The following is a 15,105-nucleotide window of genomic DNA, read 5'->3' as shown; positions in this document are numbered from 1 at the left end:
TATGTTATCAGCTCTTGGACAGACAGGAGGCTCACACTACGTCTCACACACAGAGAAGCATCAATTATGAAGACAAAACGCTGCAGTGGTTGGCCAGATGGTTCTTCTTCTGGTCCACAGCTAATTGCTCAATCGGGTCCATTAGAAATATCAATACTCAAGCTGCACAATCAATATTTTGCTCGATATTGCGTTTGTGATGTGATTCATGAGAAGTGGCAATGATCATTTTTGCATCGCAGTTTTAAATATCGCTAAAAAAACAACAACAAACTATTAATATAATAATTATGTGATATTTGTCAGGGTCTTAATCAATCATATGTGCTGAATTGGAGGGTGTTTACATTGTTATGTTTACTGCCGACTGAAACTAGAGGGGAAATGTGCATAACTTCATGATCGTAACAGTACAGAGAGCAGGGGGGGACCTGGAGCCTCTGGTGTGTGCTGTTTGCTTACTAACGTTAGCGCGAGGCTCATCTACTGTAAAGTAATCTGGCTGCTTGGGTGGATAAACGCTGCATGAATGACCCGAATTACCACAAATTATCACTTTGGTTGGTCAGTGGTGAATACACCACTGAACAACCACCACTGCTGAAGAGAATCAATCTGACATGAGGAGGTAATGTTTAAACGTTTTATTTGTGTTAAGTTTGGCCTTGGTTGCTGATATCCCCATCCCGGAAGCAAATAGTTTACCAAAGGAAACGGACCGTTACCTTGAGTAAACATGGATTTCCCTGAGTTTGAACATAATGTCAGTACACAACCAAACAACACTGAATTCCAAAATAGTTTTACATTTGGAGAACAAGATTTGTAGGCCATCACATCTCTGCAGCACTTCTTTATAATGCTTTAATTTTCTGTGTTTTGGATTTTACACTTGGCCAAACTGTGATTAACACCAGTATTTTTGTAAAACCCTTTGCTGCAAGCTGTCAACAACCTCATTTTTATGGGCGGCTACTCCGACTCCACACTAAACGCTCTGCGTCACCCTGCAAAATCACTGATGCCACAGTTTGACATGGCAGTTAGCTCGAGCTAACCATTACACTGCAGCACAGCTGTGTGAACAGAAAATCTGCTAAGTGCAACTGTCTTCTCCTCCCCATTTTTGTTTAATTATAAAACACAATGTTCCCAAATGCCATTAATGAATTTGTCCTCTTAAGCATGCTCAGCCCTCCAATGGTTCACCCTGCCTGCACATTAACAGAGACATGTGACTGCATTAACACGGCCAGCCTGAACTGAGACGAGCAGGGGAGGGAGTGATACACAGAGCGACATTCAGTCGGCATGTTACTGATAATTACAGCCTAGACCCGGCTGTATATAGCTCCCCAAACCCATGAGATAAGGTGCGAGGGTGGGTAAACATGAGAAGGTTACATGCACAGCTCAGTAATTACACAAGGTTGACACATGACACTGTGCCAATTAGCATAATGGGGTTGTACCAAGCCAACGAGAGTGGAGTGTCGGCAAGGGAACTTATATGATGAGTGACTGATACACACAGATACAGGCTGTTAAAAGAAATATATAAAAAAAAAAACACTTCGGATGTACTCCAGTTTCTTTAATCTGTGGCCCAACAAAAAAATTGGGTATGCAACCTAACATTGGTGAAAGTTTAGTTATTAATGAGCTCTGACAGCATCGAACATGCATTTTGGATGAAGTGAAAGTACACAGTTTGAAACAGGATCTTCAAAAAAGACACTTTTCTAGTCTTTTTTTTTTTTTTTAAATCAGTTAGCCACAGAACAGACTCTGGTTACCCCTGAATTAGGAAAACAGGTCATCTAAGTTACTAAAAAAAGATGCGCACACACACACACACACACACACACACACAAACACACATATCCCTTCTCTCTCTTGCTCCATCCCTCAGTCTGATCTCATGTAGGCCACTAATAAGACGAGGCCATACAGTCGAGTGTGTGGCGCACAGAGGACAGCTCCAGCCAACTCGTGCATTAGGCTGATTGCTGTAGGTGCTCTGATAATGTACGGCTCGCCTGCACAGACCAAACTGAGGACGAAGCAGGGAGGCGCACTGACGGTGTATATATTTATAGTCGTGCCGTCATCAGAAAAGCCCCGACTCTCCCCTCCAGCAGAGCCTCTGGCTCCCACCCTCAGGGAAACCCCTAGCAACAAGGAACTCCAGCGAGTGGCCCGCCGTTTATTTTGGGCGGCTGCAGACAGGCCTGCGATGGTTTCAGGCTTGTTGCTGCGCTTCTCTGTGAAAGTGTGATGGTGGTGGGTTTGGTGTGTGTGCGTGTGTGTGTGGGGTGAAGAGTGATGGAGCAGAGTGGGTGTGTGTGAGCACTTTAGCAGAGTGTCTACGGATGTGTGCGTGCATGTGTGGTTTGTGTGTCTCATTATGCACACTCCCACAAGTAGGCTGTTAATTTTGCCTGATCTGAGCACAGCTAAGCCAGCAGGGGTGAAACGCTGCACTGATGAGAAGATACAGGGGCGACCTCTTTCATAGACCAAGAGCCTTCCGTCACGATCCATCTTATCAAGACGATCTTAAGATACGAACTTCTCGTTGATCTTGCGGAGGTCAGACAGAGTTAAGATTTGTCTGACAGCAGGCACAGGTGAACGGGTGTGACACCTTTTGGGATCACGTCTCATTGAGGGGCAGTAAGGTGGAGGTGTAGCGCAGTGAATCTATCTGAGCAGCAGGCCAGAGCTAATATCTTCACAGCCAATACCGGCCTGTCCAAGCACTTGATGAGCTGAACAGCTGCTCTGTCGGTGGAGGGTGAGAGAGAGACAGAGGGAGAAAGCCAGAGAGAGAGAGAGAGAAAATGAAAGAAACAAGTGTTTGATAGAGGAAATCATAGTAGCAACTGTGAATATTTTGCAAAATTTCAGGAACTTTGTAAATCTCTGCCTGTAATTATGCATTCATTCAATATTCATCTTTACTAATTCTTCCCAAGTTTGTCTAGCGACCAATTTTTAAAAATATTTTTGGAAAAAGTCTGTCGCCTTCTACTTTTGCATTTCTCTAAACTACCAGGTTTTTTTTTATCCCAGCATGTTTTATTAAAAAGGAAAAAGGAAGCCAGACAGCAGCAAGACAGCAGCAAGACAGCAGCGAATAAGGACAGACAGCTCGAGGGTGAGAGACACAGACTGGCAGAGAAATAAAGAGACTCTGTAAATATCCCAGACTGAATGTGGAGTCCTTGATGGGTTCAGTTCAGGGTCATGCATCATCCAGATCCACCTCCCCTCACCATGGTGGCGTAATCCCAAGGCAGGAATGCCTGGAAGGCCTGGCAGGCCAAGGTCCCGTCCCTAAAGATGTTACAGTAGTACAATCTAAGTACGGACAGGCCGCAGTGTGTCTCTGCGCGCTCTAACGACGAGTGTCTTGTTGCTTGTGTTTATCTGCGTCTGGGCTGAGCTACATTGCAACACAAGGACAAAGGTTATCTTAAAATGAGACATTACAGCTGGGGTTAGTAAGACTGTAGAAACCAGTAAGAGCAAGCTGAATCTTGAAAGTGTTCAACTTCAACCTCTTCCGTCCAGAGCGTGCACTGCCTGACTACACCAACACAAACTTCTCCATCCTCCATATAGTTTCTGGTCTACAGCTCAGGGTCTGTGTGCTTTGTGCTACTCAGTTAGCTGCTGAACAACATCTCAGCTTCTGTGTACTGGGAGCGCAGAGCAACATCATCATCGCTAAACGTATCCAACTACCTGGTGTTTCTCTTACATGTGGGAAAGAACCAAACATATGAACATAAATATTGAACATGGCTGCTGTCGATGGCACTTTCTTTGCCATTCTTGTGCTACTAGCTCACTGTTAGCTTGAACAAAATATCCACCTAGCCTTGTGAAAGACTCCCGTCACGTGCAGTGAGGTGTATCGGTAGACAGACGGGTAGTCTATCCAATCTTTTGAGACAATCAGCTTATTAGAGGCCTTAATATCAAAACACCTCTTTAACAGCAGCATCTCTGATGTTAACACAGCAATTCACGTGTGACTCTGAGATATGATGAGGTCAATCTAAACAGCAACATAGTCCCTGAAGTGCACTACAGCAGGACGCGTCACCGTCTCAGCGCTCATTAACCACCAGCAGCAGCAGCAGCGGAGCCATTCTGGTCTGGTTCTTAATAACCTCACAGTGAAGAAGGTGCAATTTGCACCTAAGCGAGCAGCGAGAAATCTGCATCTCCTGGGAGTGTTCAACAACACACGGCTGTGTCATCATCATCATCATCATCATCATCATCAGGTAGGGAAGGTGAAGGAGGCAGACAAAGAAGAAATGTGAGTCACATCCTCAGCTCCCCTCCTCCTCCTGAGAGCAGAACATGTCTGGGCAGACATCTTATAAACTTGACCAAGAATGTGTTCAGAGCTCGATTCAGAGATTAAATCTTTAAAGACCCAGAGACACACCATTTGGCTCTCTTAACAAAAGGTATTGTGGGTAAAATCTCTTGTTACGTGAATGGTTACCAATGTTATAGTATTGTATCAAGTGAATGTGATGTCTTTCAATGTCAGTTTTTTTCTCAGAGAATGAGACCTTCAGGTTTTTCCAGAGCCCTCTACAGCTGCAGCAAGCAAACAGTGAAAGTACTTACAATGCGAGCACATCTCCAGGGGGTAACTGGCTTCATTTCCCTGAAGAAAGAGAGAAACAGAGGTGTCAGTTCATGTTTTAACTTCATGAATTACATGTGATATATCTGCTTTACATATATTACGTATGATAATACAGCTGACAGATATCACAATATTATTTGAATGGCATATCTCTCAGCCATATCTGAAACAACATCCTTTTTGCATTCCAATGCCTGGCAAAAGTGTACGTTTGGTCCGTATGCACACCCACAAACAACATGTCTAACTTTCTCAACAGAGTTTATTTTATTCCACAATGTGTTTTATATTTTATGCAATTCGCCTGCCAAATCATTTACAAGTCAAAACTGGGAAACACCAAGTTGGTTCTCATACTAAGAGCCTGACATTATAAAACTAGAATTGCTAAAGTAGAAACAAGCATCTTTTCCTACTGAGCTGACAGTCGTTTCCTTGTTTGTCAAATAAAACAATGGCACCTCTTAGGGGAGATAACCGAGCCCAGTGATCTGTGGTGAGTGAGCACTGGATTCATTTACATACCACAGATTTTCTCACAACATGAAAAATGCAAATAACAACGGTAACATCCAGCCGTGTTCTCTACTTCAACATTTAGAGATGCAATGATGTCTGCAGAAACCGGTTGTTGATGTTATGAAAACTCCTGAAACAAAAGGAGATGTTACATCGTGCCAATCGACAGAAACACGATCGGTAACACAGATGGATTGAAACTTCAGCCAGTATGTCGCGTACGATGTGTGCGGATGTTGAAATGTGGTATTGTGCATTCCTGCGAAGCCGTGGCCTTCTGCTCTTCCCTCCTGGCGTGTCGGGCATGTGCAAGGATGTGACAGCTTGGTATTAAAGAAACAAAACACTCGAGCTGAGTCATGCTGAGTCGAGGCTTTTGGAGAATGTGTGCGAGCACTTCAATCAAGATCAGAAGTCTTCCAGCGCGAGGCTTCCCTGCTCATCTTCACTGTCTCGAAGCTGCGAATGTTAGTGGGCAAACGTGTCCTTCAAGTGCTGCAGCAGATTACAACAGAGACATCAGATAATACCACAAGTCAGAGCTGGCAATACAGCTATTTTATATTTACAAATACTATCACTCTGTCTATTTTGCATTTTGCACTTACAACTTTTTCTATTTTTATAGGAAAAACCTTTGGATATTGGCGCTGTATATGAATATTTCGTATTTAATAGAAGTCAAATTATCAATATATTTATATACATACTTCATATATTGCAGAATAGGGGTCGACTGATATGGCTTTTTCAGGGCTGATACCAAAACTTATTACTAGAAATCAAGGAGGCTGAAAACTGATAGAAAGTACAATTTACTGAAGTAATCCAAGCACAATTTTGAGGTACATTACTTGAGTATTTCCATGTTCGGCTACTTCCTCTCCACTACATGTATTTGATAAATTAAGTTATGACAGATTAAGATTATTCAGTATTAGGATATTATTTGTGATCAATCAGATATCGGCTATTAATTAGTTTATTTTATAGGCAATCTGATCACCGATACCAATAATCAGAAAATGCTGAATATGACCACTAACGATCAGGGTCAATAATCTGTCAGCCTCTATTGCAGATATGAGATATTCTATAATCAACAAGATCGAGACATTAACCAACATTTTGAAAAACACCCTTTTGCACAATGTTAAAGAAGTGAGGAAAATAATCCTCAATCCCTCCTCTATCCGGATCCACACCGTAAATTAAAGAGGTTTATTCTGGGCCGAGACCCATCCGCCATCTCCAAACAACGACCCAACCCACAAACGGACTCAGGTGACAGTTACAGGTGCTGGTGTGAAGTCTCAGTGTGGACGAGGAGCAAATACAATCCACTTAAAACAGTTCAAGTGGACATTTCAAAATAATGTTTTGCTCAAACCCCCTTGAGGCTGTTTCTCATCTGTATGTGCAGCCTCCTTCATATCATACATCGTGCATTCCAAGTGAACCATGCTATCCAGAGTCACTGCATCGTGTGTCCGTGTATTTGCGTGTTTGATATTGGCTCATGCTCAGCAGCCACATCTGCATCCCACCCCATCCAACACTGCAGTGTCCACTGAGCCGGAGTCTGGCTGCTGGCAAAGGGAGGCTGAACACGCACATGAGGGCCAGTGAGGAGGAGTCCCTGTTGCAGAGAGGTGGTGGGGGGTGACAGGATGGGAATCCTTTGGCTGAGAAGGAAAGAATCCCCCGGCCAGCGAGAGCGAGCAATCGACCGGCATTGTGTCGCAGTTCCATCGAGGAATATGAAACTGCGCTTTGCAAATTGGACTACACACAGAGTCCAGGATGCCAGCTACTGACTGCAGCAACAAACACTTATTTGAATATTTGTGTCTTTTAAACGAAGTGAAAGACACACTATCTGCAGCGTCTCGTCTCTATGCTACAACTACAATCTAAAGTCTGAAATTCTGCAAATGGCACAAACAGAAGTAAAACATTTGAGCCGGAGGTCCAAAACCACAAAAGTCTGACTAAAGTCCCATTTTCCCCGGAAAGATTGGAGCTGAAACGCTGAAAGTTAAACAATGAATAAATAAAAGCCGGCCATTTGGGCTTTCATTGCACAAAATAACCACTTTCACACTGTAACCTAAAATAAATTACAGCAAACTGTAAAATGTTTGATTTTGAAGGTGATAAATTGATTTTTGCCTCAGACAGCATGAAGAATTAAAAGTTATGCTGCAGCCAGAAATGATTCTAATATCATAATATTTCTTTACAGATTCATAGAGATATAGTGCTAAAACGAGAGAAGGGACAACTTTCCTGCAGAACAAGAAAGAAAGAATATTTCTCATGCATCATGACAGAGAGAGAACAAGCGCTCCTCATGCTGACACACAAATACACTAAACACACTGACCTGGCTAGAAAAAGCACGTGGCAGTTGTGTCATCTGCTGGCTAATCTCTGTGCTGCCGTACAACAGCAGACTTACTTCAGAGAGGTTGTGGTATTTTAGGAGCAGCGAGGAGAAAGAGGTGACGCAGGATTAGCCGGGACAGCGACTTAGCATCTGACACCCTATCAGGAGAGCGGAGTCAGCCATCAGAGGTTGACATATGCGTGGTTTTCCTCCATGGAACGACAAGTTGGCTGTGGACGGGCACTGCCAGTGTGAGGGATTGAATTCCAGTGCAGCTCAGTGACACCAAAATTACTGAGGTTGGGTGTCTCATTGCCCGTGTGGCTCAGAGTGACAACGTGATACTTTATTGATCTCTGTTGGGAAAAGTCCTTTTGTTTGCTAGTATACACCGAGCTCACTCCGCTACAGAGCTACAGCGACTCACTAGAAGACACGCCAGGAATTTAGATACAAGGCCTTCAACCAGTGTCCAACCAGCAGTTTCAAGCAGAGGCTCTCTATCAGAGCTAGTATAGTACAGTCGGTGCTACATGTGTGGAAAACTGGAGCACATCTTTGCAGGTGGCCATGAAGAGGTCATGCTGCAACAGTAGGGCCAGAAACATGGTGAACACATGTACACAAACACACACGACATCGCGTGGCCCAGCTGGCACGAAAGCACATCCACCGAGAGAAAACTCAACGCTCACGAGGAGGTCGTGAACGTCAGTCGAGGGCCGATACACAGCTCATCTGAGCATTTCCAGGACCACATGGTTTTTAACACAGTGAAAAGTAAACAGACGAGGAGAAAAGAGAAGGTGACTCTCATAAAAATGCTGATACATGCAAACAAGTCCAGCTAAAGCTTCATCATGCTGGTATGAGCCATGGTTGCCATGCGGAGCCCAGGCAGAAGGGTCAGCCAGAAATCACTGGGTAGAACTGGGACTCTTGGTCTTGGTGTCTTTTTCAGAAGAGCTCAGAAAATGCAGAATTTGAATCAAATCATATCTGCATATGAAGCAAATAACCAATTTAGCAACTTACTGTGTTGAGTCAGAGTTTAAAGGTGCAATAACTGCTGCTTACTGGAGCGGTCATTAGCTAATAGCTCGGTTAGCTGTGCTGCCAATAAGCTGGACTGGGAGTTTGGGGAACTGGGAGAAAGTAGGTGTTAACATAACACCAGCAGCACAGGAGCTTTAGATCAGGACGGATCAGGGCTAGCTGCTTAGCATGCTGACTCCAGCACTTTGCAGCACAATACACACAACATGTCAGATCTGTTGTCCACACACTAAACAGAGGATGTATACATGTATTCTACAATTCACATTACGATAACAAAACCAATTCCTGCTGTTATTTGTTTTAAAGTGTATTCTCTGTATTGATGAATGGCTCATAAAAGGTGAACAAAAGAAATACCTTCACAGAATTATGGGTAAATGAGTGCTGTGTGACCAAACCCTTAACTAAATGTTGGTCGTTTATGTACAAGCTGTAGGGTCCCTGGAGGTGAAGAGACTTACAGCAAAGCAGATTTGCCATTGAGGATTACAGGTTTACTAAAGGCCCGCCTTAGGTCACTGGTGTGGCTAACGAGGGGTCAGGAATAACTCTCGTCATGTCTGCTGTAACAAACCACTTCACGCAGCCCTGGTTGAGCTTTAGCTGCCCCTTTACGTACCAATGGAGCGTGGCAGGTGTGGTGCTCATACGTATACAGAAGCAGAGGCAGTAAAAAAAAAGAAAAGACGCCTCGCACACACCGAGAGGAAGAGAGGCAGAAAGAGAAAGAGAGAGAGAGAGAGACTCGTGTTGGCTCATCAATAATGCATGCTTCATTCAGAATCAATTAGGCCTCAGCACACAAAACATGTTTTGCATAATGAAGAGTCTGGCAACGTCGCTGGTTCAGCAGCGACGCTACGGACGACCCAAAAACACGGCTAATTATAGACCCGCACCCAGTCATAACATAACAGACTGGGGACCAGTGTACGTTACGTGGAGCTGCTGCAGACTTGGATGACTTCTCTGAGGCATCTTTGGCAGCAGGACATGAGAACGTAATCTGCTAAATCGTCTGATAGCATTAATATTTGATTAGCAGCATGTGGCTGTTCCGTCATAACTTGCTATTCTCAAGTTGAGAAAAAGTTGTAATCCTCACCCTTTATTTGTTGCAAATAATTTCCAGGTAGTAAAAAAGAGCAAGAGACTTCACCAGAACTACTTCAAAACAACTACAAACAAAAACCTGATATTTCTTATCTGTCATTTATTCAAGGCCAGTGCGCTTTCTCAGTTACACCTGTCTCCTCTCTCACAGTCACACACACTCCTACACCTGGAGGCTGCCTTATCTGACACTTTTCGGGAGGTGGGGGGTTAGAACCACAGTCACGGGCACAGCTCTGGCATGAGGCAGCTGCGAGCGCTATTCATTCACGTTCCTTTCCAAATGTGCTGAGAGGCAAAGTCACGAGTATAAAGTGTTGGCTGGTAATGTTTCTGCAAACACGTTCATGTCTGGATTATATTAACATGTCTAAAAGTTGTTATATCACGCTCACATGATGGTGGAGGAGTTGGTGGTCGAGTTACAGGTGAGAAAGCTGCCAGGCTATTGACCGCAGCTCGAGACTGTGTTTCAACATTTCTAAGTTTGACATCAGACATTATTTTTAAAGGAGACCTTGGGACAATTTCCAGACGTGTTTATGGAGATCAAAACAGGTATCTTAAGCCAAAACATGATGTTTTTTCTAACCCTACCCATGAGCCTAAATCTAACTGGAGCAAAAGCGTCAACATAAAGACAATTTCACCATGCAGCAATGTACATCGCCAACATTTATTCCAGTGACTGCACCCGGTGCAGACATTAAATGACTGTGGTGCCTTCTGGTGCAGTCAGCGTAACCTAGAACATGCTGGAATGGAGCGATGACTTGCATAAATCCTAAAACTTAATACACACTGCTGGGTCTGCACCAGGCCAATCAGCACAGTGCAGAAAATACAGAGCAGAGAGGCATGCATCATTCCCTCACTCCCATCTATGGTGCCTGAGATATTAACACCACAACGACTGAAGTGACGGACATGTCAGACTGATCCTCGATCTGATCATGACAGCAAACATCAGACCTCAGTGTTTATGTGTGTATTTATGGTCTCATCAAAAACAGCATCCAACATCCTCTTCTCTTAGTTCTCGGCACGCTGGGATCTGCTATAAAACTGTTTCCAGTACATCTCTGTTATAATGCCAACAGGTCAGAAGTGTCTGTTTATCATATCCGTCTACTGAAAAATATGTGAATTCAGTGAACAACGTGCTGGACTAAATTCCAGAGGGTGTCAGAGGCAAGGTTGTTGTTTTATAAAAGTATGTAAGCCATCTCTCTCTAAACAACTGTGCATGTTACAGGCCTCCTCAATCAGCTGCTGACTTTATCAATACTCAGAACGGAGAGCAAGTTGTGCAGAAACCATCCAGATGTTTCTGGATCCTGCAGCTTTCTCTCACCTCAGTATCTGAAGACTGAAATCACAACAGCAGGAGTCTGCGATCAAATGACATTCAGTGCTCAACAAATCTCATCAATTATGACAGCAAACCTCAGAAAGTACAGTATGTACTGAAAACTACTTTAACAATCAACTGTTTGAGTCAATTTCAAGAGGAATACTAAACATTTCCAGCTTCTCTAATGTGAGAGTTTGCAGCTTTTCTTTTTTCAGTAGAGTGAATACTTTGTGTACTGGACTGTTGATTGGAAGAAAAAAAAAACATGCAGTTTGTGCCAACAACCACATATTTTTGAAATCGGGTCATCTCCAGCCATCTTTGAGAAAACCTGGTGTTTTAAAGCAGAGAAGCAGCCCCAGGACGTCTCCAGCCGTCTTTTTGGCAATCAAGACACGCATTTTATGCCAAAATGTGTTCTTTTCCTAATCCTAACTAAGTATTCTTTGTGTGTAAACCTAACCAGATCATTCAAAACATACACTTTAAAACTGAACCTAGTGAAACTTTCAACATATCTGTGGTTTTCAGAAACGTAAATTGCTAACATATTTAAATCTTTACAATTACATTTTTGTGTGTGTGGCTTGGCATGTTTTCCTCACAGTGCCTGTTATATTTTTGGTATGTAAAGTGTGTTGTGTGGGTCTTTCTTCCCTGCATCGCTCATCTTGATTGGGTCAGGGATCAGAACCCTCCCCTCAAGTATCAAGCTCGCCATATAGCCGGGCTTCATGACAAACACACTCAACCCTCTCGAGTCGCAGCAGAGAGTAAAGCTGAGCTGTGATTTCAGATTAGTCTTCTCCACTTTCATTTTTCAGCCCAACTTTATACAGCGAGCAAAACCCAAGCCAATAAACCAGCTGACGCGATGTCATTAATAACCTGATATGATATTACACGGAGCAGAAGCCTGAGAGGCTATGTGCAAGAAAAATTTTAATATGAGCTGCTGTAGGGTTACAGTCATCTTTCTTCCTGCACAGATACGCAGTTACCTCTCCCTGTAAATCTTGTTTTGTAATATCACCTCAGTAGGTTGCTTCTAGGTTGATGTGTGTGCATTTCTGTGTTTGTATGTGAGTCAAGGATCTGCGCCAGATTTAGGAGTCAAGTGCAAATATGAAAGTAATTACCAAAATCTTCGCTGCCTGAAAGAACTCTGGCAGAGCTAATCTTCTCAGCCATTTCTATCCCTGACTTTAGCTTACCTAGACAGGGTTTTCAAGGCCCCGTAATGCTGCGTAAACTAACAATGCTTAAATCGTCTTATGCATTAACCTAGTGGTTATAAATTTATACAGTATTTACCAAGTGCTCATTTCTATACCGGGGACACGCTGACTAATGCAGAGATACTGGGAGCTCCTGACAGCGAGAACACAATGATGACAGTGAGCACAGGTCAGAGAACAGTCAGTGGATTGTATATATATCATTTAAATACAACTAAGAGCCCAACAGGGACACTTAGCACTGAAAATCTTGTCGCCAATGTGCTCATTTTGTCAAGAATGCTCAACTGATCTGTTACTGGATGAATATTTTAAACAGGTTACATAATGAATTTATTGCCTGATCACTGAGAGCTTTCTACAGAAACCACCACAACAATACCATCTATGAGGGATGTGATGATGTTCAAATAGCTTCTTTTTTTTTTTTTCAGCTCAAGGCTGACCTGTAATACTTCAAAGCTTCTACTCTGCCTTCGTATTCGACATCCAAATCCGTGTTTGAACGCTTCCTTGGTTATCATGGCAAATCATTGGGTGCATTGAAAAAGAGCCAAAAGACTGACAAAGAGTGACAAATTGAGCTCCTCTAAGAAATTCAATTGGCCTCAAACCCACGCACGTAACTACGTGGGTGCACTGAACAGTATCCGTGAGTGGAAAAGCGTTCCCATGACAGAGCTTCTCTGTTCGGCAGTCACAAACATTTTCCCACGAGCAACAAGTACGATCTGTGACGAGAGCTCAGCGCTCGCTCTTCAGGTTGACTCTTCAGACTTGCGAGGCTGGGAGTGAATAAATAGTGGCTGATGTCTCACCTCATGTGCTCGTCACTACACAGACCAACAATTAGTTTAGAACCAAAATGATCTGGTTGGTTGGAGGTAATCCTCGTATTTCGCCGTATCAATACTCCCAATCTACGTGTGTTTTTGTTCGCCTCTCCAACAGCGAGTCTCACCTCTTCCTGAAGTAAATTAACTTAGATGCTGTTGCTCTTCACACACAGCACACAAGCCTTCCTTATATTCATCTTTTAATGAAATCTATAATTGTATGCCCTCAAAAGTATGTGGTAAAAAAAAGTTTCCCAGTGGCATTAAAATAACAATATCTTTCAAGGTATTATATCAAAGTTAGAAATTCAAGTACCGTTGCAGCACTGGTCTCAAGTGAACCGTATAATACTCAAATACAACAATAAAGGATCTCTGGCAATGTTATTCCCCCACGAGTAAACCCTCTTCCTAGACAGATCAATATAGGATCTCTGAAAAAGAACAATAAGCCCAACATCTCCAAAGCTTTCCCTTCAACTCTGCAACCAGCAATCGTCAAATGCATCGTGTGCTCCAGACTGCTGCAGGCAGAGGCTATCAGTAAACTAAGTGATAATTACATGCAGAACATTTGATGTCTTGAATGCTGATGAGGCAGAAACAGAAAGGCGATTATTAAGGTTGTTTTAATCAGCCAAAAAAAAAAAAAAAAAGTCAATCAGCCACAAACTCTGCTTCTCGCCAACAGGTTAATTTATCAAGTAGGTGTACGAGAGAAAACACTAGAGATCCATCTTACTGCGCACCTCTTCGCCTCCTCCTACATCAGTGTCAGTGTCTGGAATCAATTACACATATAAATCCATTCTGACCAACTTTTGCACTAACGATGAACAGTTAAACGTCCCCCTCAACAGCAAGTCAACCTCAGCAGGCCGTCTGAAATGTTACTTCAGACCCCATTCACTGTTAGTGAGAACAAAGACCGACACACCAGACACATATTCGATTGTTTGCTGACAGGAGTGTGGCCTGTGCCAGTGACTGCTGGCTCGAGTGCAGTCCGGCACTGCAGCGTCCAGCGGGGAGCATAAATCCAGATTGAGTGGGCTGGCTGGCTGGCTGGAGGTGCGGCGTGGATCACGCAGTGTTGATCATCGCTTCTGCCGGTGGTTTGCCGTGGCTTTTATCTCTTTTACATTAGCTACGGCTCGATCCGTATGTGGGTGGTGCTTGATTGCTAGGCAGCATATGGTCCCCTTAGCATCAGATCATTCCACTGCATGCTTAAGCAACCGTGTGTGTGTGTGTGTGTGTGTGTGTGTGTGTGTTGTTGTATGTTTGTGTGTACACCCTGCCACCAACTTCTCCCTGCAGCTGAGGAGAATACATTTTGACAGGCCATACGTCGGCACACTATCTGTACTCCGTGCGTGCCCTGAGTTTCTGGCCTCTGGCAGAGAGTTGAGACTGCTGCAGGGGAAATGTACCGAGGTGCTCCGAGCATTTCAGCGTACCTGTCTCTGAGTGTTTATTTTGAATGCTGTGTCACAGACAGAGGATGCTTCTTTAAATTCTTGGCGGTTGTGAGTGGTGGTGTATGAGTTTCAGGATGTAACCTCAGGGACTGTAACCTTGAATGGCAATGCTATGTTAGCTGGTATCCAACATGTGGTCTATTCCAAGAAGCGGGTGTACTTAGCGATGTGGTTTTGCAGGACCAATAACATCAGTCAGTGCTCCAGATTTGAGGTTTTACTCAGTAAATGTGTCCAAAATGAGTCAGTAAACCTGTTTCTGAGAAGAGGCTTCATGTGACTTCATACTTTGTGGGCTGTAAAAAAAAACAGATCTTTTAAGAGATTTTGTGAAAACACAGCCAGCTTTTTGTTGACAATGATGCTTTTTCAGGTGTCGCTTGACAAATGCTTGATTTGTTTTTAGGTCAATCAAATCATCCTACACCGACGCAGCACTTC

At 43.5% G+C, this 15,105-nt stretch overlaps 1 protein-coding gene across 1 annotated transcript in view; it reads right to left on the bottom strand.

The window, feature by feature from the left end:
• Window positions 1-15,105, bottom strand: part of LOC119033000 (calcineurin subunit B type 1) — a 31,352-nt gene that overhangs the window by 13,643 nt on the left and 2,604 nt on the right. Inside the window, exon 2 of the mRNA XM_037122567.1 lies at window positions 4,654-4,693. Within this exon, the coding sequence (XP_036978462.1) occupies window positions 4,654-4,693 (40 nt within the window). The remainder of the gene's footprint in view (window positions 1-4,653; window positions 4,694-15,105) is intronic.

This window comes from Acanthopagrus latus, chromosome 15 (genome assembly GCF_904848185.1).
Source record: "Acanthopagrus latus isolate v.2019 chromosome 15, fAcaLat1.1, whole genome shotgun sequence".
In the NCBI taxonomy this organism is placed as follows: Eukaryota; Metazoa; Chordata; class Actinopteri; order Spariformes; family Sparidae; genus Acanthopagrus; species Acanthopagrus latus.
The sequence above is the reverse complement of the archived record's forward strand: the minus strand, read 5'-3'. Positions and strand labels throughout refer to the sequence as shown.